Source organism: Schistocerca nitens, chromosome 2 (genome assembly GCF_023898315.1).
Source record: "Schistocerca nitens isolate TAMUIC-IGC-003100 chromosome 2, iqSchNite1.1, whole genome shotgun sequence".
NCBI lineage: Eukaryota > Metazoa > Arthropoda > Insecta > Orthoptera > Acrididae > Schistocerca > Schistocerca nitens.
The window spans coordinates 355,155,875-355,182,365 of record NC_064615.1 but is presented as its reverse complement, the minus strand read 5'-3'; the positions used below and the strand labels follow the sequence as shown (position 1 = coordinate 355,182,365).

The 26,491-nt window shown below is 37.7% G+C and overlaps 1 protein-coding gene across 3 annotated transcripts in view; it reads right to left on the bottom strand.

The window, feature by feature from the left end:
- The window catches only part of LOC126236178 (probable multidrug resistance-associated protein lethal(2)03659), a 417,284-nt gene that overhangs the window by 250,108 nt on the left and 140,685 nt on the right, over nucleotides 1-26,491 (bottom strand). For all 3 annotated transcript variants that reach the window (XM_049945275.1, XM_049945276.1, XM_049945277.1), the window contains one exon: nucleotides 7,204-7,360. In XM_049945275.1, the coding sequence (XP_049801232.1) occupies nucleotides 7,204-7,360 (157 nt within the window). The remainder of the gene's footprint in view (nucleotides 1-7,203; nucleotides 7,361-26,491) is intronic.

Genomic DNA, 26,491 nt, shown 5'->3' with positions numbered 1-26,491 from the left:
GCCTGCAATCTGAACGCGATTCAACACAGTTATCAGTTAGTTTAGATGGCCTTCAAATGTCATCAAAAAGCCAACAATGTCATCCAGCAGGTTGTCCATCATAAGTTCTAAGTTAGCTGGAGTGTTACATAGTCCAAACAGTGTAAACGTGAACTCCTAGAGGCCATCAGATGTTGTGAAGGTCATCTTTTCCTGGTCAGCCTCATCATCCTAGATTTGCCTGTAGCTTGTCTCCATGCCCACAGGTGAAAACTACTTTGCTCCTTTCAAGCAGTCCGGGTTGTCACCAATGTGCTGCATTAACCTTTCTTCATTATTTTTTTTTTTGGTCATTGTTAGTCAACACAGAAATGCCATGTTCCATCCTTCTTCTTCACAAGGACCACAGGAGAGGACCAGGGATTCTCTGAGAGTTGATTGATATCATCTTGTAGCACCTTCTGCACTTCCACCCAAATGCTGCATTGTGCAGCCAACAATACCCTATACATGTGCTCGCTAACTGCTAGATGATTGTTCCCATGTTGATGTGGTGTTTTACCTTAAGGTGTTTGATGTATCTTTTCTCCCCTAGAGATTTGAAAAGGGGGGGGGGGGGGGGGGGAGCAAAAAAGAAAGGAGAGGAGAGGGCAATGTAAAAAGATGGATGTGATTGCATTGGCAGAGTGTGGGACACAAAGAGGGTGGGAGGTGAGAAAATGGAGGAGGTGATGAGCTAGAGGAGGCAGAAACTATTGGGTGGAGGGTGTGGGGACAGCAGGTTGCCATAGGTTGAGGATGCAATAATTTCAAGAGTGAAGAATGTGTTGTAAGGATGACTCCCATCTGCACAGTTCACAAAAGCTGGAGGTAGAAGGGAGGATCCAGATGGCCCACGCTGTGAAGCAGCCATTGAAATCAAGCATTTTATGTTCAGCTGCATGTTTTGCCAGTGGCTGATCTGCTTTGCTCTTGGCCACAGTTTGGCAGTGGCAATTTATCCTTGTCGACAGCTGGTTGATGGTCATACCCATATAAAAAGCTGTGCAATGACTGCAGCAAAGCTGGTATATGACATGGCTGCTTTCACAAGTGCCCCAGCCTTTGTTAGGTTAGGATTATTTTGTGACAGGGCTGGAATACGACATGCTTGGTGGGTGGTGATTTGTGCTACCTTCCTCTGCATATGTTGAATATCTGCTGTTAGTCATATCTGGTACAGGTCCCACACACCTGAGCAACTTTCTAGAACCAGTCGCACAAGTGATTTATGAGCAATCTCCTTTGTACACTGACTGCACTTCCCCAGTGTTCTACCAATAAACCGAAGTCTACCACCTGCTTTACCCACATTTGAACCTATGTGATCATTACATTTCATATCCCCACAAAGTGTTACACCCAGGCCTTTGCATGAGCTGGCCTATTCCAATAGTGACACACTAATGTTACAGTAATAGAGTCTACATTTTTTCATTTTGTGAAGTGCAAAATTTTACATTTCTGAACATTTAGAGGAAATTGCCAAACTCTGCACCACTTTGAAATCTTATCAAGGTATGACTGAATATTTATGCAGCTTCTCTCACACATTACTTCACTATCTACAACTGCATTATCTGTAGAAAGTCTGATTTTACTATTAACATTGTCTGCAAGGTCATTAATGAATAACATGAACAGCAAGGGTCCCAACATACTTCCCTGGGGCACATCCAAAGTTACTTCTACATCTGCTGATTACTCCCCATCAAAGATAACATGCTGTGTCCTCCCTACCAGAAAGTCCTCAATCCAGTCACAAATTTCACTTGATACCTTATATGACTATACTTTTGACAATAAGCTTAGGTCAGGTACAGAGTCAAATACTTCTTGGAAATCAAGAAACACTTCATCTACCTGGTTGCCTTGACTGAAAGCTTTCGATATGTCAGATGAGAAAAGTATGAGTTGCGTTTCACATGATCAATGTTTCTGAAACCAATGCTGGTTGCCATTGAGGTCATTCTGTTCAAGATCCATCATTATGTTTGAGCTCAGAATATGTTCTAAGATTATACAATAAATTGATGTCAAGGATATTGGACTATAGTTTTGTGGACCACTTCTGCTACCCTTCTTGCAGATGGGTGTGACCTGTTCCTTTTTCCAAGAACTTGTGATGAAGCAAGCAGGGATATTTTTATTTCCCCTCTTGTTTTGCCATCTGACTCCTTAAAATTCACTTTTTCATGTCTAACTAATTACGATTAACATACGTGAGTGTAATCTGTATCTTCATAAAAGAGAAAGGTCAGCCCTTAGTCTTTAAGAATGTAACACCAGATCTAATTGTGTGCTTAGTTTTAAGTACCTAATTGATTTTCTAATTTATTTTGGCTATTACTAGTTAGTATCTTTTATCATAGGTCAAAATCAGGAATTGTTCCATAACTTAAATTCTATTGTTGATATATAAACAAATGAAAATTCTGTACTAATTATAAACATTGTGAGGAACAAATAATAGTATTCTCAAAGGATCTATTTGACTCCATTTGAAAACATGTTAGCAAAACCAGTCCTTAATTAATTCAAAAGTAATTAACACTTTTGTCAAAAGTATTGTTTGTGTAATGATATTTGTTAATTTCATGATTTAAACAAATAATTAGGCCTAACACTTGTAGTAGAAGAAATTGTTAAAAAGGAACAATTTTTGATGCATCTAGTTAATTTAATGAGTTAATATCCTTTCTTTCAGGAGTGCTAGTTCTGAAAGGATCGCAGAAGCGCTTCTGTTAAGTTTGGAAGGTAGGAGACGAGGTACTGGCAGAAGTAAAGCTGTGAGGATGGGCCGTGAGTCGTGCTTGGGTAGCTCAGTTGGTAGAGCACTTGCCCGCAAAAGGCAAAGGTCCCGAGTTCGAGTCTCGGTCTGGCACACAGTTTTAATCTGCCACAAAGTTTCATATCAGTGCACACTCCACTGCAGAGTGAAAATCTCATTCTGGAAACATTCCCCAGGCTGTGGCTAAGCCATGTCTCTGCAATATCCTTTCTTTCAGGAGTGCTAGTTCTGCAAGTTTCACAGGAGAGCTTCTGTTAAGTTTGGAAGGTAGGAGACGAGGTACTGGCAGAAGTAAAGCTGTGAGGATGGGCCGTGAGTCATGCTTGGGTAGCTCAGTTGGTAGAGCACTTGCCGGCGAAAGGCAAAGGTCCCGAATTCGAGTCTTGGTCCGGCACACAGTTTTAATCTGCCAGGAAGTTTCAGAATGTGGATGTTCACATGAAAACTATTAATGAGGCTTATCGAAAGTTAAACTATAGTGCACTGGCCATAGCTGTGTATTATTGGTGATTTGTGAACAGTGAAAGTAAGAGACTGTGAAACACAATTCTGCATCTGTCGGCTACATCATTCAAAGTAGACATTAGTTGCACTCCCACAACCCATTTTTCAGCCAGTGTAGCAACACAGTACATCAACACTGAGGACAACAAATGAAGAAACAAAGCAAGTGAGCAGCGTCAGAAACTGGGTACAGTTTTTTGTTCGAGTGAACTATGATAGATTATAGTCAGAATAGGGGCTAACTGAGACACAAATTCAGAACAGAATATGACAGGGAATCAATCGGGGCCTGAAGCTTTGTTCAGCTTTAACAATTTCAGCCTTTTCTCAATGAAACTGATACTAATACTTATTTCATTCATCTTTTCATTGGGTTAAGGATTAAACTGGGGCAATTTTCTCAGGCCTTCATTTGTAAAGGAATGTTTGAAAACAAAGTTACCCATTTTAGCTTTTGCTTTGCTAGCCTCAATTTCAGTTCCTGTCTCATTCACTAGGGACTGGACACTAACTTTGCTGCCACTAACAGCTTTTACATACAATCAAAATTTCTTTGGATTTTGTGAAATGTCAATTGACAATACTCTGCTACGGTAGTCATTGAAGGCATCATGCATTGCTCTCCTGACAGCCAAATGCATTTTATTCAGCAACTCGCTATCTATAGCCCTACACTTTGTTTATCATCTGTTATGCAGTCATCTCTATTTCAATAGACGTTTCTTTACAGTGACTGTATACCATGGAGATTTTCTCCAATTATGAACTGTTCTACTGGGTAAATATCTATCCTGTGTGTGGCCAACTATTCGTTTAAGCTTGAGCCAAAGTTCCTCTACATGCTACTGCTTGTTTTAGTTGTCCTTTCTACTTAGGTAATCATTGTTGCCACAACCGCATCATGGTCAGTGCTACCAGTTTCGATGTGAACATCCTCAAAGAGGTTAAGTCTATTTGTTGCCATTAGATCCAATATATTTCCTTCATGAGTGGGGTTCCGATCTATGTTGTAGGTAGTTTTCAGAGAAGTTTTCACAGTTTCACAGGATATCTTATCAAGCCCACGACTAACAAAACTGTAATTTTCCCAATTGATTGTTGGATGATTAAAGTCTCCAGCAAATGATCATAGTATGAATGTAAGTGCGCTGAGGTTTTCTCTAAAACTTTTGGTTACATCAGGAGGAGAGTCTGATGAGTGGGTGGAAGGATCCAGTTATCATTTTACATCCACTCCTGATACTGAGTCTTGGCCAAACAATCTCATATACAACTTCAGTTTCTTTCTTGGTGGATTTGACTTTCTCATCTACTATGACAAATACACCACCTCCATTTACCATTTGCCTGTCCTTTCAATATATACTTAAATTTTCCCAAAAAATCTCATTGCTATCAATCTTGGTTTTCAACCAGCTTTCTGTACCTAGTATTATGTGAGCTTCACTGCTTTTCATGAGTGCTTCAAACTCTGGAATTTTGTTGTGAATGCTTTGGCGGTATACCTTAGGATTTTAATACTCTCACCTGTGGAAGGCATTTCTTTTGATCTTACACTGATACTTCTGCGTTTCGTACAGCTATTGTTATCTTGTGAGCACCCTATACACAGTCAGCTACCTGAGCAGAAGCCTCTGGTGTGTACTGCACACCTGACCTACTTAGGGATACCCTACAGTTCTCAACCCTATGGCGCAAGTCCAGGAAGTCGCAGCCTAACCTGTCACAGAATCTTCAAAGACTCTGGTTAAGTCCTTCCACTTGACTCAGAGCCAAAGGGCTACAATCAGTTCTGGGGACAATGATGCAAATTGGGAGCTTCATTTGAACTCCACACACAAGACTAGTCTTGTCAACCTTCTCTGCCAGTCTCTGGAATTACCCAAGTATGACATCGGAGCCTAGACGGCAGGCATAATTTGTCTAATGTGCTCCACAATCTGCAGTGGGCTGCACCCTGTTCCCTCAATGACTGCCTCTTCAACATGCTGAATGAGGCCCCCAGACATACACATTGAGAGCACCTGGTGTCCTTTCCTGACCCTTGCTGCTATTTCCGTAAGGGATACCATCATTTGCCATATGTTTGCATTGCCAATGATTAATAGACTCCAATCCTTTTGTGTTTGCCTCCTCCTGACATCGGACAAAAGAGGTTTCCCTAAAACAGGTGAAGTGAGTTCCACTGATTCAGTTTCCATGTCAGTGAAAGACAGCACCTCAAACTTGTTTGATAGGTGGGATCAGTACAACACCATGTGGCCTCCCTGGTCGCCATCCATCCTGTACAGTATGGCTATATCTACCATTGACATGCCTCTTGCAGTTAAGTAGATGGGTAATGACGGATCCTGTACTTTCTGCAGAGGAGACAGGATTTACTGGAGAGGACTGTACTTGACGTTTACAGGTATCACAGGTACACAACTCTCGGGAACTCTTCCAACACACTGATTTGCAGTATCTGCCTATTACTTGACAGTAGTCAGGGCACTTACCAGCTGCTTACGAATGTCAACTAACTCATTTTGTGTTTGAGAACAGCATTCAAGTGACGCTGCAGTCTGGCTGGTGTAATGTATTACAATACAGTGAACAAATAACTCTAAATTATACCTGCTGATTATCTTTTAATCTGTTGAGCCAAAAAGTTGCTAATTCTCTATAAGAATTGAAACAGATACACAAAATAATATTTCTGTTAAGGCAACACAAAAACATGTGGTAAAAATTACTAATTTCCTAAAATCTTTTGATGTTAATTATAGTGGTTAGCAAACTCAAATACATAGTTAATTTATGATAAATGCAGCTAATATTTAGGGCTACTTCTCTTTAAGGGAAAACTAGATGTATCACAATTTGTTAGTTAGAAGATCTGTACAGTAACTAAATTGCAAATGCTGATTTGTTACAAATTGCTTGTAGATTTTGCAAAGGACAAAAGTAGCTTCCAAAAATTCTCAAAAGCAGTACAAGTATATAACTGTTGTTCTGAGAACTTAACAGTATGTACTTCCTAAATATCATTATTTGAATGCTCTCTTTTTATAGCTTGAGGAAATCTAGGAGAAGTACTGAATTGTATATACTGTGTCTTGCCCAAATTTAATCATAATTCATGCCCTGAACCATTAGTTGATATTTTCAAGTATCTCTGTCTTTTCAGTAAGAAGTCTGGTACAATTTTTTATTCCTATGACATTCTCACAGGCAACGAGGGCAAAATATGCATCTCCTGAATGTGCAAGCAGATAATTTTTATGTATATAAAAAGTGATCTTTTTGCACTATATTTCAGACTCCTTCTACTTCATGTTTATAAGACATTGCAAGGCATGACATTGGACCCCTTACGACTGTCATGAACACTCACTGGTGAAATACAGGCAATAAATACATGACAGGTACCTATGGTTATAACAATCTGACCATTTTTAATTTTAGAAGAAATTAATTTCATTTATAGTGTTACTATATTTTGTGTTACCAGATACTCCCACACGAGAGGAGCAAAAACTTATCTTCATTACTTCTGTGTCTACAACGGTTAGTGTTATTCTTATGCCATGCTGGAATAAAGAAACAATTATGAAGGAAAATGTCAGGGTGTATGAACACTCCAGTGATAGCTGTTCTGAGAAATCCATATTCTTCATAGGGGAAGATATAAAGGAAGAAAGACTGAGGTTTAATGTCCCATCAACAATGAGGTTATTAGAGATGGAGCATAAGCCCTCTATCACGCACACACACACACACACACACACACACACACACACACACACACACACACACACACACACACACTCATAATACCTCATATTACACCCTCCAGACGTGTATTTCTAAAGTGAAAATAGGGATATGATGAATATAATCATACTCACTTTCGTGTAGCAGCAATTAATCTTGTGAATGAATTCTCCCATGCATACATCTTGATAACCTGAATTCCAGAAATTATCTCATTCATTGTGCGTACCCTCTCATCTGTGCAAATTGCTGTCTTGTACCTGAATCTGGAACTTAGTTTACCAAGATAACCTGCAGAATATCGAACATGGTAACTTCATTTTTAAAATTAAAATTTTAATACCTTACTAATACAGAAAAATTCACAAGAACATTAAAGAAAAGAGCAAATAGCTTTTAACTGAATTTTTAATTAGATTTACTTTGCTAAAAATGCACATAGAATGAGAAGTTATTCTAATACAACAACATGAATAAGAATGAAGTGTAGATATTAGCTATAGTTATCCAAGACAGGACATCTATGAATACGAAAAAGAGACACTCAATGCTGAGCTTCCAGGAGGTATATTCTTATTGTTGGACCTTCAATACCTGATCAATTTTGTCAGTATGGCCACATAGAAGTTACGATTTAAGAGAACCTGTGAGATAAATTAATAAACTATAAAAATATTATATAGGAATGGATTAAATTACTTAATCCTTTTGTATAAAGGTTATTTATTATTTTGTTTCCTTCCAGATTCAGCCTTGTTCAGAGCCATAAAATTCTTTGTTCTGAATGAAAGTATGTGTGTATTCTTTGTTTAATCTTCCACTGGGCACACCGTTTTTTATAACATGAGTGGGTGAGCAGCATACTTTGTACACATGTAGAGAATAGCTGTCTTTATGTTACCAAGGTAGACATATATGAGCAAAATCACAGTTTAATCTTCGTTTAATTAAACAACCATAAAATAAAGTAAAATTATACTAGCTAAATCACTTTTAATTACACAATAATAAAATAAACTTTTGTTATATCACTCTTTTGCCATGTAAAAATGTTACCCCAGAGTAATGACCCCCTCAGAACAGTACACACTGTAGTTGCATCAGATCACAGCCAAATGATTATTCACTTGCTAATTATCTCATAAACAAGTGCCTCATTGTGAGATTCTGCCACTAGCTTGGAATCTGGGTAATTTTCTTGCGGGGATCAAAAATTTTTTCTCACCTAGCCCATTTTTTATTGTATATTACTGCTGCTCACTTGGACATATGACTGTGTTAGCTGAAGGAATAATGAAGGAATAGGTAAGGGCTCGCAACTCTAAAACAACAATGGAATGGTGCAAGACACTGTTATTTGTGGATGGTGCACTTTATATGTATGCATGCCCACTTGAGGGTTAAAAAACAAACAGGGAGTTAAGAAAAATGGGTATAAAATGTTCATATACAGATTTTAAAAAGTCCTTCAACTAAGATACTGTGAAAATATTTGGAAAAGGATAGATTGCTATTCATTGTAAAGATGTCACACTGAGTTGCAGACAGGGAGAATAAAAAGACTGTTACACATTTAGCTTTCACCCAAAGACTTCAGCAGAAAAGAAACACACACATAGTCACACAAGCAAGCAAACTTCATGCTCATATGACCGCCACCTCCGGCAGCTCCTTTTTCCAAAAACATATTTCCAAAGTTATTCACAATTAACATTTTCTTCTTCCAGAAGGTTCAATTTTTAATTGGTGATTATTTCCAAACTTCAGTTACTTATTATTGTAGCCCTAATTTTTTTGATTACAAAAGTGCCAACTTACACTAGTTATCATGCGCCAACAGATCTGTGAAAATGTCATTAACTACATTAGTGTTGTGTCCAGCATTTCAAACTTTTTGTTAATCCAAAATAACACAAGATGCCAACACACCAGAAGTGTTGCTAAGAAGGACCATCAATCACAGGTTAGGCACGTTTGAGGAACTGTTTGCAGAATGGGCACAGTAAAAATGAACTCACTGACAGTAATAATAATAATAATAATAATAATAATAATAATAACAAGCAGAAGAAGAAGAAGAAGAAGAAGAAGAAGAAGAGTATAGTGTCAATGGCAATGAAATGCTGTATCAAATTAACTACAAGTGTTGAAGTTAAAATATCTAATAGCAGGTATAACAAGCCATAATAGTAGTCACTACGAAGAATGGAAAAGTCACAGTGGTGTTACATGCCAGGGAGTTAAATTAAGTAAAAAAAGAGAGAGTAAGTGAGAGACATGCCAATATTGATTAAAGCTTACAAAAATTTCATGGTTATACATTATTTCATGTGGTGTCATATGTTACTGTAATACCATTTAGCACTTAGCTAAGGCATCAACACTATGGACAGCATTTTTACATGAAGGAAAATGTTAACAGTATTGCGTGGTACCTTTTGGGTTAAATACATCTGTTTGTGTGTGTTTCAGGGTAACTGACGAAATTTTGTGGAATGAATTACTGGATACAGTAGCAGTATATGTGTATGCTAATAGTCAGTTCCAGTTGCCATGATTACTGCAAATCTTTAAACAAAGCACTAAAACAAGTTCAAAGGGGGTATAATGAAGTTGAAATTAAGTATATCATAGTTTGTAAGAAGAAGTAGTTCATTTTTAGTCCACATAATTAATGACAAAGGACTACAACAAAACCCAGAGAAATTAAAAGCAGTTTATGACTTTTCTGTTCCTAAAAACAAAACAAAAAATTAAAGCCAATGTTTTGGTATTTGGACTTCATGAAAAATTTGTAGCATATCAATATTTTAATAAGTTATATTTTAGCAATTTGTTGGAGAAAAATGTCATGTTGACCTGGAGTAAAGAATATGAAGAGACTTTCCAAAAATTAAAAAGTGAAATAATTAACAGCAGTTTACTGTATCATCCTGATTTTTCTTTATCTTTTTGTATCTATTTATTTATTTTATTTATTTAATCATGTTCCATAGATCCAGTATACAAGAGAATTGTATGGATGTGGAACAAGTCATAATTATACATAAGAACTTATAGATTCTAACAGATACAAATTGAAATATGTGTAAAGGAACAAACTATGTTAACAATTACAAACTTTGGCACGTCCTGAAGTAAAACAGAGGTATGAAACAATACAATAATAGGGTACAATTATTCCATATTAAGTTGTAACTTCTCTAGAAGTGAAGTACAGTGTTATTCTGACATAGGTCATGTTCAGTTACAAATTGGTAACAGAAAATATTACAAGTCAATGTGCCACATCCAACTTACAGTATAGAAGTGTATATGTCAGAGAACTCGTCAAGAGAGGAAAAAGAGTGTTCCAGAAGATATTCTTTTAATTTACTTTTAAATTGTGGTATCACACTAGTAAGATTTTTTATGTCCATAGGCAGTGCATTAAATATCTTTTTGTTTGAGTAGTGCATACCTTTTTGTACTAGGCTCAAATTTTTTTCAATCTGCATGCAAATCGTGATTTGATCTTGTGTCATAGTCATGATAGTCACTGTTGGTTTTGTGTGTGGGTAGGTTTATTTATTTATTGATTTTATTTATCCATCCGTTGACAATAAATATTGTATGGATGTTGTCAAGGGTACATGTAAGCCATTTCAAAGAAATGGGACACTAACAATATATACATAAAAAAGTACAAAACAAAATAATGCAATGTAGTTAATAATAATACAATGAAAGTAATATAGCCTATATACAACCCTGCTTGTTATTTTAAATGCATAGTCTGTTTTTCATAAGGCTTTAGTTTTGCCCTTCCTAAACGGCAAGTCCTTATATACACAATACTGCTTAAGTATATATTTACATCACACAACAGCTGTGCTTTAAGTATGTAGATGTAATGAATGATTAGGTAATGAATGATTAGGTACAGATAGAGTATTTTCCATTTTGCATTTATAAATATCATCACAAAAAATTTATTGACCTACATAGTCATTTACAGAATAAAAACACTGTTCTACTAGAAATTTTTTAAATTCTGTTTTAAATTTTTTATCATCATCTAACTGCCTGATGTTGACTGGCAGTGCGTTGTACAGTTTTGCACTGATCTGGCTCACATGCCTTTGTGTATTCGTTCTTTTTGTTCACTGATTATGGAGTGCTGTGCTATTACGGGTATTGTAGTTATGAAAGTCGGCATTTGTCTGAAAATCTGCAATGTGGGTCCTGACATACAATACACATTTGTATATGTATAATGATGGTATAGTAAGTATTCTAAGTTTTTTGAGTATGGGTTTGAAGTGTGTCTGTGGATGACTGTGAGTTATTATTCGGATGGCCCTCTTCTGCAACAAAAAAGTTTGTTTTAGGCGCCCTGTTGTGGAACCCCAAAATATTATTCCGTATGTGGCAAGAGTTTGAAAATAGCTGAAATATGCCATTCTGGCACCCTCTGAGGTACAAACATTTCAATAATTCTGAGGGCAAAACAGGCTGAATTAAGTTTCTGTGCAAGTTTTATTATGTGGTCATTAAAATTTAAGTTTTCATCCACATAAATCCCCAGCAATTTTATGGATGTCACTCTGTCTAAGGCTTTGTCACCCCACACCAGATTGAGATTTACATTTTGACATCTTTTCCCAAACTGCGTATAATTTGTTTTGTTTACATTCAATGTCAACCTGTTTGCATTGAACCAAGAGTGGATGTAATTTAGTACTTTATCAGCAGTTGTTGGTAGCAATTCTTTGGTGCACTTATTATCACACTAGTATCAGCTTTGGCTGCATCATCTGAGGTGTGAAAATCATTTATATAGACGAGAAACAATATGGGCCCTAGGATGCTGCCTTGTGGTACTCCTATTTCTACATTTTTTGCCTCTGATACTGAATTTATTTTGCGGTTGGTGTAAGTTGATGTCAGTCCTACAACCTGTGTTCTGTTTTTTAGGTATGATTCAAACCATTTTTTTCCTATCCCATGTATACCCAATGCTTCCAATTTTTCTAAAAGAATGTCCTGGTTCACAGTGTCAAAATCTTTGGAGAGGTCTAAATTTACTCCTACTACGCTATAATCTTTTTCTAGATTTTTGATTATTTGTTCAGTGTAGCACATTACTGCTGTTTCAGTATTTTTATGTGCTTGGAGGCCATGCTGATTTCTGTTTAGTAAATTATGGTCATTTAGATATTTGTTGATTGGGTGCTTCATCAGTTTTTCTAATATTTTAGAATATGCTTGGAGGAGAGATATTGGGTGATAGTTTTTTACCTTATACTTGTTGCCATTTTTAAATAATGGCTTCACTTTTGAAATTTTCAGCCTTACAGAAAAGCTCCTTCACTGAATGATAAATTGGCTATGTGTGCAAAGGGTTTTGCAATTTGTGGTGCTGTCCTTGTTATGATTGACACAGGCACCTTATCTATGCCAGCCAACATTTTGGGTTTCAAGATTTGTATCACTTTCAACACTTCACCCTCATTTGTTGGATCTATCCTCATCCTACAAGCTGTTTTTGGATATTCAGGTTTTTCTTCGTTTGTAAATTTTAAGCTTAATGAAGTTGTTGCATTTCAAAATATCCCATGAAAATGGAAGAAAATGTGTTATATGCATCATTTGTATTTGTTAGGAATAGTACTTCTGCCCAAGCCTCATTAGTTAGCATATTTATGAATTCTACTCAGTTTTCTGTAGAAAAATTTCTTTTATACATGAAGTGTGTTTTTTTCTCTTTCAGTGGCCTTGAAGGAATTTTGAGGACAAGAGCATTGTGGTCTGATAATCACAAATCAGTATTTGCTACTTCAACTTCTGTGTGTCCTACATTTGAAAACATATTATCAATAAGACTGACCGTATAATTTTTATTCTTGTGGGTGTGTGTATTGTGGAAGCAGGTTTAAACTACATAATAGATTTAGGAACTGGTCTTTTAGCCTACTTTCACTCATAAGATTAATATTGAAGTCACCACACACAACTACAGAGGCTCTATCGGTGAACAGAATGTTAAGCAATATTTCTAATTGGTTAAAGAATATGTCTGCATCAGCAGTAGTTGATCTGTATATTGCTATGACTATGACTTTTCCCTGTATTTCATTCAACTGCACAGCTGCTGCTTCAAAATGATTTTCCACACTCAATGATTCAGCTTCACACTTTCTTTTATAGCTTAACTAAAAAGGACATAAGTGATAGGATATATTGTGAGGTCAGTGTTAATATATTGTGTGTTTTAAAAAGATTTCTGCATGAATGATTTCTCCTCAATCCACTTAAAATTTCGATTGCTCTTTTCTGAGTGACAAATACTTTATTTGCCATTGATTGATTTCCCCAAAACACTATGCCATGTGACAACAAAGAATGAAAGTAGCCAGAATACGCAACCTTAACAGCGTCAGTATTTGCAGTCGCTGCCATAATACATAGAGCATAAGTTGAGAGTATGGCACAACCAATTTAATTTATTGTTGATGTGGAGGCCTAAAAATTTAGAGGAATATACTTGATGTATATATTGATCATTAAAGCTTAGACTTGTGTCCTTCTGCACTTTCTGAGACCCTTGGAAATGAATGCACTGAGTTTATTTTTATTTATTTTTTATTTACTTATTTAATGTCAGGCCACTGCTCGTGAGCCATTTACAGAGGTAGCTGAACACAAAGTTGGCAGATGTTGCAATTTCACTGTCAGGTGTTTTTCATCGACAAGAGATGTATTGTCTGCAAAGACTGTAAATTTTGTAGCACTTTCGTACAGTGTGGAAGGTCATTAATAAAAATAGGAAAGAGCAAAGGGCCCAGCACAGAACCTTGCGGCACTCCTGTACTTATTATTCCCCAACCAGATGAGGCTATTGTACCATCTCCATGATTAAGTGATATGCTCTGCGTTCTATCAGTTAGGTAAGATTGAAGCCACATTCCCATTGTGCCACTTATAACCACAATAGACAGCTTTTGAAAGTAGGATTTTGTGGTTCACACAGTCAAATGCCTTGGTTAAATCACAAAATATACTATCTGAAGCTAATCTGCTGTTCAGTGCTTCTAAAACATTATTGGTAAATGAAAATATAGCATCATCAGTTGACAGGCCTGCTTGGAATCCGAACTGGCAATGGCTAATTGCCTTGTGGATGTTCAGGTGCTCTACATTTCTCTTATGTATAAGTTTCTCAAGAATTTTAGAGAAACTTATTAAAACGGAAATCAGGTGGTAGTTAGAAGCATGAGAACAGTTCAAGTTTATTTAGAATGAGGGTTGATGTATTTTAGTAGTAAAAGCAGGGAATGATTCATCCACAAAACAATTGCCTTTGCCAGTAGAACTTCACATGAACATGAGAAACACTACTGTGTATCAGAATTGGAAGCACTTGGCACAGTATATGGTAGTCAGAAGTTTGAAGGGTATTATTATTATTATTATTATTAGTAGTAGTAGTAGTTTGTTCATCCAGCAACAATGTACATTGTATGGATTTCATCAAAGAACATAGTATAACAAAAATAAGATAAGGGCGTACAGTTTCCTACAAAATATTACAGTTCATTGTACCCATGACAATATTTTTGGGCAATACAGCTTTGATTACCATAATAATATAAAAGTATGAGAAGGATTTTTTATATGAAATACATTACAAGTAAATAATTGATTTAACACTTTTGTTCAGGGCCTTTTACATGAAATACATTACAAGTAAATAATTGATTTAACACTTTTGGTCAGACAAATTATCATTGAGGCTGTGGCTAACATTTGATTTATGGTACCATTAACATATAGTAAATGAATGTAGTTACTTGCTACAAGGTTACTGCAGATATTCATTTACACTACAATAGCAGTTGGTCATTAAAAATTTAAATATTGCTTTCTTGAATGTAGATAATGTTTTTATTTCTTTTAGCTGAGTTTGAAGTTTGTTGTACAAAATAGTACCTGTATGTTGGTTTGTTCTTGTGTTAAACCCTTGTTTACTCTTTTTATGTGGATGTCATTGCACATTCTTGTATTGTACGAGTGAAGATCTGAGATGTTTTTGTAATTATCAATGTGCATTTTTATATTAACAAAACTTTTTTTCTATAGAGGCATGGTAAAGGTATAATATTTAGGTGATGAAATAACTGTTTGGAAGGTGTTAGCCTTTTACTGTTTGAAATTATTCTAACAGCTTGTTTTTGTAAGGTGAAGATGGTTTTCATGTTTCCCTTATTATGGCCCCAGAGGGTTAGGCCATAGGTGATAGCAGAATGGATGTAAGCAAAGTAGACAGTTCTGCTACACTCTCTACTACACCCTGTACTAATTATGTGTGATGCAAAATAAGCAGAGCTTAACTTGTTAGTGAGGTAGAGAATGTGGGCTTTCCAGTCTAAATTTTCATCAATTTGCACACCTAAGAATTTTGTGGCAGCTACCCTTTCAATTTGTTTATTTTGAATTTTGAGGTTCACATCATGATAAGACTCTGTATTCTTGTAATGTATACAATTAACTTTTGAAATATTTAAGGTTAGTCTGTTCTGTTCAAACCAGTTTTGTATGTATTCCAAAACCCTGGTTGCAAGTGTTGGCAATACCCTATTTATGTCTGTTACAACAATATTTGTGTCATCAGCAAACAAAGTTATGTGTGTACCACTGATTGTGATCTTGCTATTATTAATATATATAAAAATAAGAGAGGTCCTAGAACGCTGCCCTGAGATACTCTGATTGGTACAGTCTGCATGTCCGATCTGTACACAATGCTTTGGTTTTTATTGTTTGCTGAGGTACTTTCTAGTACTTGTTTTCTATTGTGGAGATATGACTGAAACCATTTTAAGGCAACTCCTTATATACCTATAGCTTCTAGTTTGTCTAGCAAGATATCATGATCAACAGTATCAAATACAGTGTCAAGTCCAAGTTTATTCCTACTGTACTGTTATTTCTGTTAAGTCCTATTACAATGTTTTCAATGAATTGGGTAATTGCTGTTTCTGTATTCATGCCTTTGTGAAAACCATGATGGTTTACAGACAAGAGATTGGATTTTTCGAGGTAATTTGTAATTATGTTTTTCATGACAGTCTCTACTATTTTTGAAAATATAAATAACAAAGCTATTGGTCTATAGTTTCCTACTTCATATATATTACCCTTTTTATACAGCAGTTTTATTTTTGAAATTTTTAATCTTTGTGGGAATGCCCCTTCTGTTAATGATATGTTTATGATGTGTGAGAGTGGTTCTGCTATGACACTAGCACATTTAATTATGACTGTACCTGGTACCTCATCAATTACAGAGGACATTTTATTCTTCAATGTTTTTACTATCTTAAGAACTTCTAATTTATTTGTGGGACATAGCAATATTGAATCACCACTTTGCTCTCTTTGAACTGTGGTACTACTATTACTAGCAAAATTTTTACTCAGATTGACTGGAGTGTTTATGAAATAGTCATTTATGTAATTTGCTAGAGTACCATTTCTGAGTAACACACCATGATCATCTTTTAATACAATGTCATTTTGCTTTTTAACACTTTTGTCTGTTTCCTTTTTTACTATATTCCATATTGGTTTCGACATGTTTGCTGTTCCTATGATTGCTTTGTCATTGTGCATTGTCTTGGCTGTTTTAATTACTTTCTTATAAATTTTCTCATATGTCTTAACATATTCTGTAAAGTGATCTTCTTGGTTGTCTTTTCTCAGTTGATTGAGAAGTTTTATCTTTTGGCGGGATACACTGATAGCAGGTGTTATCCACTGGCTGCTGTTTCTTGGCATGACATTAATTCTTGTCAGTTTTTTTGCAAAACACATCTCAAATATGGACATGAAAGTATTATAAAATGCATTGAATGATTCATCACTTGATGGTTTTGAGTACACATCTTCCCAGGTTTCTTTTGCTAATGATTGGATAAAAATATTAACCTTTTCTGGGTAGAAGTGCCTTTTATATTCCCACCTGTACTTAACCACCTCAGCTACAGAAGACTTTATGCATTTTAGCAGTGTGTTGTGGTCTGAAAGACCCAAGTTTATATTTTGTGCCTCAGTAACATCATTTTTGATATTTGTAAAGATATTATCTAATAGGGACGAAGATGACTGTTATTCTAGTGGGGTGTGTGGAGAGTGGTTTCATGTGAAAGCTGTTTAGGATACTCAAAAGCCATCTTTTATCTTAATTTTCAATTAACAGGTTGATGTTAAAATCCCCACATAGTAATAAGTTCACTTCATTTTAATAAAAATGTTTAGCACTGCTTCTAAATTTAAAAAAAAATGTTTTTGTCACCTAGTGATGACCTGTATATTGATATGACAATAAGATTTTTACACTTCTCCTCAGATTTTAGTTCTATGGCATGATTCAAAATGTTTCTTGATATTTAGATGTATGTTTCAGCTCTAACTTTATGCTGTAGCCGAGCTCTAGTATGTATGCATACTCCACCATTTTTACACACACTGCGGCAATAATGAGATGCTAATTCAAAATTGCTTATATTTATAAGACTTAATTCACTGACCCTGCACCAATGTTCTAATAGACAAATACAAGAGGTATCTACAAAGTTGTTTATGGTGACTTCTAATTCTAAGAGACTTTATTCTTGAGACACTGAATGTTTTGGCTCATTATCTTGAAAGGTTTGCAAGTATTTGTTATTTTGTCAATACCTGGTGAAGTGCTGCTTTGTTATTGATTTTTGACACTTATCTGCAATTTTTCAGGCTGATTTGTCACAATCTCTTCCTTTTATTCGTTTGGTGCCATAAAAAATCATCACTAAGTGAAGCAGCTGTACCTAGCCTTTCGCTCCTCCTCAGGCAGTGTTGATCAGCTGCTACTGTTGTTGGAAGTTCAGTGGCCATGCTGTTGGTGCTGTCAGTGACATGCTTTCTCGTACAGTGACTGTGTTTGCTTTTTTTACTGACACTGTTTCTGCTGGAGATGGGGATGCTGCTGTAACTGATGTTGGTTTTTCCTCAGCTGCTGATGGTTCTTCAGCTGTTGATTTAGGTTTAGTTGTTATTGCTGTTTGTTTTATTGTTGTCATTGTTTTTGTTGATGTTGTCATTGGTGGTGGTGGTGCTGCTGCTTCTTTTTCTTCTCTAGGTGACATTATGCCTAAAAAATTCTTGGTGTGTTTGTTGAGTATGGCCTCTGCTTCTTGGAGAGGATCAAGTGGTGAAGTTATTTTTGTAGCTTGCAAAATTTGTGCTTCATTCACCACTGTCCTTTTTGGCTTGAACCATTTCGTAATTTGTGGCTGTTTTATGATTTGATTGTTTGTTTCTGGCCTACTGGGTTTAAACCACTTTGTAATTTGCAACTGAACTGTTTGCTGCTCACCAAAAACAGTTTGTTATTCGCCTTAGATTGCTACGTGTCCTGGTTTCTTTATTGTCAGGTGAGATACTAGTAAATACTTTATCAGCAAGAACCTATTTTCCTGGTGCATTTAAATGAAGGCCATGAGCTTTATAGAACCTTCATTCTAAAATGTTTGTGTCTATAATATCAATATTCTGGAATTGATTACATATTTCCGTGAAACTCTTGTTAGCGACACTAATTTCGCAGCTTATGCATGACCAACTCGGTAAGTCATGATGCTGTGCGACATTCACAAAGAGAACATTTGTATGAGTTAAATTATTTAGACAATTTCTCAGTTCTGTAATAGCCTTGTATGATCCATTTCTATAAACTTCATTAGCTCCTCCGAGCAAAACAACAAAATCATCCTTAGTCAAGCTAGTTACTTCATTATATTTTGTTACATTTGTTAATTTTTGTAATGGGGCCGCAGGCTTCATGAATCCAGATTCCCTGAAGTTGTATTTTTCTGTTAATGCTGCAGAAATTCCCCGAACCTGAGTATCCCCTAATACACAGATCTTCTCACATTTTCCAATTTTCGCACTTGGGGGATCAATTAGCAACAGTCTGTTTACTTTATGCGATTCATTTCCAAACTTTTCGGCTCCGACTGGCATGTTCAATGAATCTTCAGCAGTGTGCACAATAAGATTTCTATGCACTCATGATTGACTGTTTCACTGTTTTTACACATGGAAGTTTCACTGTTATTTTGAGATTACACTTTCTGGGAACAGTTTTCTTCCATTTTCCACTTGGTTCCTGATGACGAATCTTCTTTGTTCATCAGCGACTCACATATTCAGGACTGAAGTTTCATGTCTGTTTTTAAAGCACCGATTATAAATCTAAACTGGAAATACATTCATTAAGCCTTGAAATTTCATCCTTACAATTTACACACATTTTCTTTTTACCATTGAAATTTACTTTTTTCCGTAGAGAAGCACGATTTACTTTTACACTCACCACCATCTTGATTTCTGGGATATACAATCCTCACAAAGTTTTAAGTTCCTTGTAACAGTGTAGACTTGAAACATCCAAAATTGACTAGATGGGTATTGTTTTTAAAACAATTTGACACTGAGATTAGATACATAAGACAATATAATAGCAGACACCCTATCAAGCAAGCCTATGGGGAGAGAGGAGGAGATACTCAGGATGCAAGAGGGGGATATGTATAATTCTTTTACATAAAGGGGTGAAGCATGAAAAATAAATCAGGAAAATTTGTAAAGACATGCCTGTGGAGCAGAATGATGATCTCAAATTGCAAAAAATTAAACAATGGTACAAATCCAATAATTTTTGTAGAATAAAGCATCAATTACAGAGGTTTTTCAAACAAAAGAAACTTTTTAGATACTCAGGAATGGAAGCTGCATTTTCCTGAGCAACATCTTGACAAACTTACTAATTATTTACATGAAAGTTATGCATTATGGGACTCATAAAATAGTACCAAATTTACAAGAATCAGTAATATTTAATAATTTGTGGAGAAGCATCAAGAAAAGACTGGCTGGCTGATATATATGTCAGAGAATAAAAAAACAACTGTTCCATCGAAAGGTTTAATGCATTCTGTCCTTCCAAATGCTCCAAAAGAATTAATTGCTGTGGATTTACTATGACCATTATCTACTTCTCAGGTAGGTTCAAACACATTATTTATAGTACTGGATACATTCTCAAAAGATGAAAAATTATACCCAATAAAAAGCCAACATCAAAACAACTGTGGAAAACTTAGAAACAGATTATTTTCATACAAAGGGAGGGGGGCTGTACCTAAGGCATTATTATGTGACAGTTGGCAACTATTCATTTCAGAGAAGTTCATGCAAAGTTTAAGGATGTACAAAATTAAATATATAAGGATTCCAAACTGCTTTCATTTGGTAATATGACTGAAAGAGTCATGAAGGACAATAACTGACAGTGTTTTACTTATTGTACCATAAATCACACTGCTTGGGCAAGCCACATATGGAATTTTTGAAGCACAACAAACAACATATGGAATGAAGCTACTAGTTTTGTTCCTTGTGAATTAATATTTGTAGAAAAGCCTACTAACATTACCGAGGAAGAAATACATTTTTCTATTTTAAGTGAGATAACTGAAGAGAAAAAACCTGGATGGCAAAGGAGACAACGTAAAAGAAAGCCATGGAGAGAAAAAGAAAGCATGATGGTAATTTGAAACCAAATAGTTTAAAAATTGGTGTTTAGTGTTAGTAAAAAACAAGGAAGAATCTAATAGAGCAGGGTTTCCCAAACTGTGTTCTGCAGAACACTGGTTTCCCATGGGAAGTAACTAAGTACTCCACAAAAAGCTATTAATACTAATTTAATGAATGTAAATTTCATAACTGACTGCTGTTGGCACAACAAAACATCATGTACGAGAGATCATCAGTAGCATTAGGCATTTCCTCAAGTTTATATTCTTTATGTAAATATATTCTTGTTGAAGATATTTATACTATGCTATCACCATTAACTTTGTCCCTTTCTCTTATTAATAAGGTCAGTGGAAGTTGGGAGCCATTCCTGTTGGAACAATTGCCAACATGCGATCTAACAGTGTGGTTACATGCTCTCTGCACATTAATCAAATGTTCAAAATGTCATCCTTCTTCTACTCAATGAGTAATTTAAATCAAACAATGGAAAATCCAGGATGGAATGAAATAATATTGTGAGAAGGAAAGTTGCTACTCACCATATAGTGGAGATGCTGAGTCGACTCGGCATTGCCGCTATATGGTGAGTAGCAACTCTCCTTCTCATAATATTGTTACATTGAGTAATTTAGTTACAAGGGTAATCCCAAAAGTAAGGTCGCCTATTTTTTTATAAGTACATAGACCTGTTTATTTCTACAATGGTTCCATCACTTTAGAGCTTGAACATTTAGCTATTTTGCCGGCCGGTGTGGCCGTGCGGTTAAAGGCGCTTCAGTCTGGATCCGCGTGACCGCTACGGTCGCAGGTTCGAATCCTGCCTCGGGCATGGATGTGTGTGATGTCCTTAAGTTAGTTAGGTTTAATTAGTTCTAAGTTCTAGGCGACTGATGACCTCAGCAGTTGAGTCGCATAGTGCTCAGAGCCATTTAGCTATTTTTCGACCTAATCACCATTTCTGTCGCTGCATTTTTGTACACACTGTGGCAGTTTTTGTATGCCCATGTCATACCAGCTCACCTCCATGCTGAAGAAGATTGCTGCCACTGGTGTGATTGTTGGTTGGTCACAGGTGTAATTTGGTATGCCCCGGTTTTGTCACCCATGATAGTTGAGTCCAGAATGTTGCCCTGTTTGGCTGTAAGGCGGTGAAGAAATGCGCTGGAAGCATCAACTCATTGCTGCATGTGGTCCTCAATCAGCATGCGTGGCACCCATCTTGTGCACAGCTTCAGGTAGTTCAATGTTTCCATTAAAATTATGTGAGTGGTGTTTTGGGGAACCTCAGGAACCAACATGCAGAGATCATTCAGGGTGATCCGCCGATCTTCATGCATGCTTTGCTCAACCTTCAACAATGTCTTTTCAGAAATTGATGGTCTCTTGCTCCTTTGTTCATCATGAATTTCTGTCCGACCAGCTGCAAACTCTCTACACCACTTACGAACATTTTTGACATCCATGTACGGCTCACCATACACTTCAGTCAATTGGCGATGGATTTCAATCAACGCAGTGCCCTTTGCGTTCAAAAACTGAATAACTGCGTACAATTCACACTTGGCAGTAACATCCAATGGGAGCTCCATTCTCAACAGCTGCCAAGCCAAGACTGAGTGCCTCAGCATGGCGTGCACAAGTTTACACACAGCACGTGAAGCACTCTTCATAACAGTGTGACCAACTGCCACACAAACAGAGTTCTGTACTTATAAAAAAATAGGAGACCTTACTTTTGGGATTACCCTTGTACATCAGCCTCCCTGTAATTCATTTCATAATTATTACTATAAATAAACACCACATTACAACAGGAATGTCTCTGTAACACACTTTCTTGAAACCAAGCTGATCTATAAGATGCAATTATGTTGTCGGTACAGAATGAAGGTGGCAGAAAGTCACTTCATGGTACCTCCAACATACTCAGCAAATGCAATCCCTTTGGTTCTATTTGCTCTGTTAATAGCATTCTGTGCAGCAAAGGGCTAGTCATCATGGAAGAGTAATACTACTGACAGTATTGCTCATATATTTTTCATAAATCTGATTAAAATACACCAGTAAAATACTTGTTAAGTGTTCATCATATGGAAAGCTCAATTCTGATGGAAATGAACCTTATGAAAATAATACATAATTCACAAGTAAGTAAGTGTTGTCTCCGCCCCCGGTAGCTGAGTGGTTAGCACAACAGAATGTCAATCCTAAGGGCTCAGGTTCATTTCCGGCTGGTCGGAGATTTTCTCTGCTCTGGGACTGGGTGTTGTGTTGTACTAATCATCATCATTTCATCCCCATTGACAAGCAAGTCACCGAAGTGGCATCAAATCAAAAGCCTTGCACCCAGCGAATGGTCTACCCGACGGGAGGCCCTAGTCACATAACATTTACATTTATTTAGTAAGTGCTGTTTTATCGATTAAAATTAATCCCTGTATTTGCATTGCTAACTTGAGCTCCAATACCCTGCTTGCAATTGGCACATGTGAAAGGAACAGGCTGTTAAACTCGCCAGAACTAAAATAAATTACCATTGGGATGAAAGTAATAATTTCTCTTCCATATTTTATGTCTCTTTTATCCATGGAGTAGAATGGTCAGATGACATGTATGTTTACTATATACAATTTTGCTTTAATTTGTAGATAGTGGGGAGTGGTCATGGTAATTGTGATGATAAATAATGACTCACACTCCCATCACTTACTATGAATACTTTTATTCTTGCAGCATGTACACAATGCATGTAGCACACAGCGCGTACTACAGAGAACTGATCTGGCAAAGATACAGTTGTTCTTGCTGCAGTAGGGCATAGATATTGTTGGGAAATAGAGCCAGTGGTTCCACGTCCCCACAGAAACGCCCCCCCCCCCTCTCTCCCCCCCACAAATACACACACACACACACACACACACACACACACACACACACACACGCGCAAGTGCGGAGCACAGTGACTGGTGTACATTGTGATGCATTGTCCCGCTGGTGATGGCAAGAGTCAACATATCATAACCCATCAGGTGCATGGGCGGATAAGGGTGGCTGGCCCATGACGTCAGCAGCAGTGCCGATGGGGGCTATGGAGGTGTCTGTTGAGGTGTTGGTGGCTGGTGGTGCATTGTCCAGTAGCAGTGTCCGTGTTGTCATCCATTGTTATGAAGTGCTCCAGGACTGGTACAAGCAGGTAGCCATCCAAATAAAGAGTGGATTTCAGACCTGCCGTGTCGATCATAGGTGGAGGGGGCATGGAGTGCTCAAATGATCTCAAGACCATGCTGTAGCCCAACTGTCCAGTGTCGAATTTGGCTATAACCACAAGTAGTGAGTCCTGTAGCATCACAGAAATGTCTTCTGGGAGGTAGGCTCATAGGTCTAGGCCGATTGTAAATTGGTTTGAGGGTCCTGGAGCTGGGGCTTGTGGATGGTAAACACTGGGTGTGTCCACTAAAATCCATACCAGTTTTAGGTGGTTCAGTGACACTGTTGTCAATTTTTCAGCTTGCAAGGTATCGAAAGAGTTTGGCCCTCATTTCAACACCTTGTATCGGCCAATGTATGCAGGGTAGGGGGGTGGGTTTGATGGCATAGGTCCTGAGCATGACGTGTGTACATGATTGGAGGTCCTTGTGCACAAAGATGGTGGGATGGTGGCAGGATGTGGACATGACAAATGACGTCCCTGACATGTTGTACTAGGTCCGGCAGGTTGACATCCACGGTGTTGGGGATTTGTCATATGAACTCAGCTGGGAGGGTGATCAGTTCCGCATAGAGCACCTCAGCCAGCAATGTGTCCAGATCTTCTTTGTAGGCAGCTTGTATGCCCAGCAGCACCCAGGGGAGGGCCTCCATCCTCTCCTTGTCGTGGCATACGAGCGCTGTCTTAATGGTGTGGTGCCACCATTCCACAAGTCCGTTGGATTGAGGATGGTAGGCCATTGTGTGGAACTGGTGGCACCCACAGAGGTGGCAGAGTTCGAAGAACAGGGCTCCCTTGAACTGCCAGCCCTGGTCAGTTGTGAGGGATTCTGGGCAGCTGAAGTGTGCAACCCATAGTGTGATGAAAGCTCAGGTGACGGTGCTGGACAAGATATCAGTCAGAGGTGTGGCCTCCATCCATCAAGTTGTCCTGCCTATGGCTGACAAAATATACTTGTATCCATTTGAATCTGGGAGTGGCCCCACCAGGTCTATGTGGACATGCTGGAAATGGCTCTTCAGGATCGGGAATTTCCTGAAGGGCGGTTGGACGTGACATCCTGTCATGGCCCATTGGCATTGCAGGCTCTAGTTCATGCAGCGCAGTCCCATTTAATGTTAGTCCAAACGAAATGTTCCATTATGAGTTTCAGTGTCAGGTGTACACATAAAAATGGCACAACTCTTGATAGTCCATCAGGGGTGGTAGGTTATAGATTTGGTCTATCTTTCCTGGAGTGGGGTGGATGCCCAAAGTGTCAATGAGGTGGTGTACAAATGTAACGCATTTTTGCCAGAGTTGGCATTTGTCTATGTTAATCACAACACCATGCTCTGCTAGTTTGACAAATATCACTTGGAGGTGTTTCTCATGATCTTGAGCTGTTTGTGAGAAGATAGTTACTTTGTCCAAGTAAGAGTAACAAAAGGGCATGGTAACAAACAAGCCATCAATGAACCGTTGCCAAGTCTGGGCTGCTTTCTTTAGTCCAAATGGCATAAAGAGAAATTCAAATAGGCCAAACGGAGTATTGTTTGCCATATTAGGAATACCCTCTGTGGCCATTGGGATCTGCAAATAAGCTCTTTTGCAGTTGATCACGCTAAAGATGGTTGCACCAGCCAATTCCTTGCAGAAGTTCTGAATATTGGACACAGGGTAACTATCAATGATGGATGATATGCACATTCAAATGTCTATAGTCCCTGCACAGGGACTACGATTTATCTGTTTTCATTGTCATAGTAATCAGTGACGCCTACACACTGTCTGATGGCCTAATGGTGCCCTCACATAACAGTTCCTTGATCATGGCCTTGGCCGCCTCTAGTGTGTGAGGGCCGAGGCAGTGGGGCCAGCATTGGATCAGTGGACCAGGTGTAGTATTAATTCTGTGTACAGTACCATACTGTACAATGTTAATCTTTTCTTATGTGGAGTAGCACATGAGGCACATGATCTCTTCATGGAGGCAATATCACTGTTTACACTCGACCGCTCATGAGAGCGATATCACTGTTTTCATGGGAGCGTCATCACCAGAAGTAAGGGGCACTGGACTGACCTGTGGTTTTGAAGGTGTGGCAGCATCTCAGGTGGGTGGCTCTCATTGTTGGTGGTGTGATGACAGCTGTTGCTGTGTGATGTGCAGTTGCATCATGAGCTTGGAGCAGCAGTTGTGGAGGTGATTGTTAGCTGCTCGAGATCTGTCATTGGTGTGGCAGAAGTCAGTGTATGCAGTAGTCAAGGTTTTAAGCTCCTAGAACAATGCCTGGCACTTTAGTGTTTGGTCCAGTACTGTTTCAGAAGTAGTAGGAGCAGGCAGCAGAGTCTCGTCCATCAGTAGTTGGTCACTGTTTACTTCAATGATTGGCATATGGCCATCACGATGTAGTAGTAAGGCCCAACCCAGGTGTGGCAGAAGATTATAATGCTTCAAAAAATCTGTGCCCATCATTGGCTCTATGGTGTTGGCCATCAAAAACATCCATGGGCAAGGGATGTGGTTGTCCAGCTGAACTGTGATAGAGGCCATGCTGTCACGTGAATCACTGAATCATTCATGGCATGTAGTTGTATAGCAAATGGTG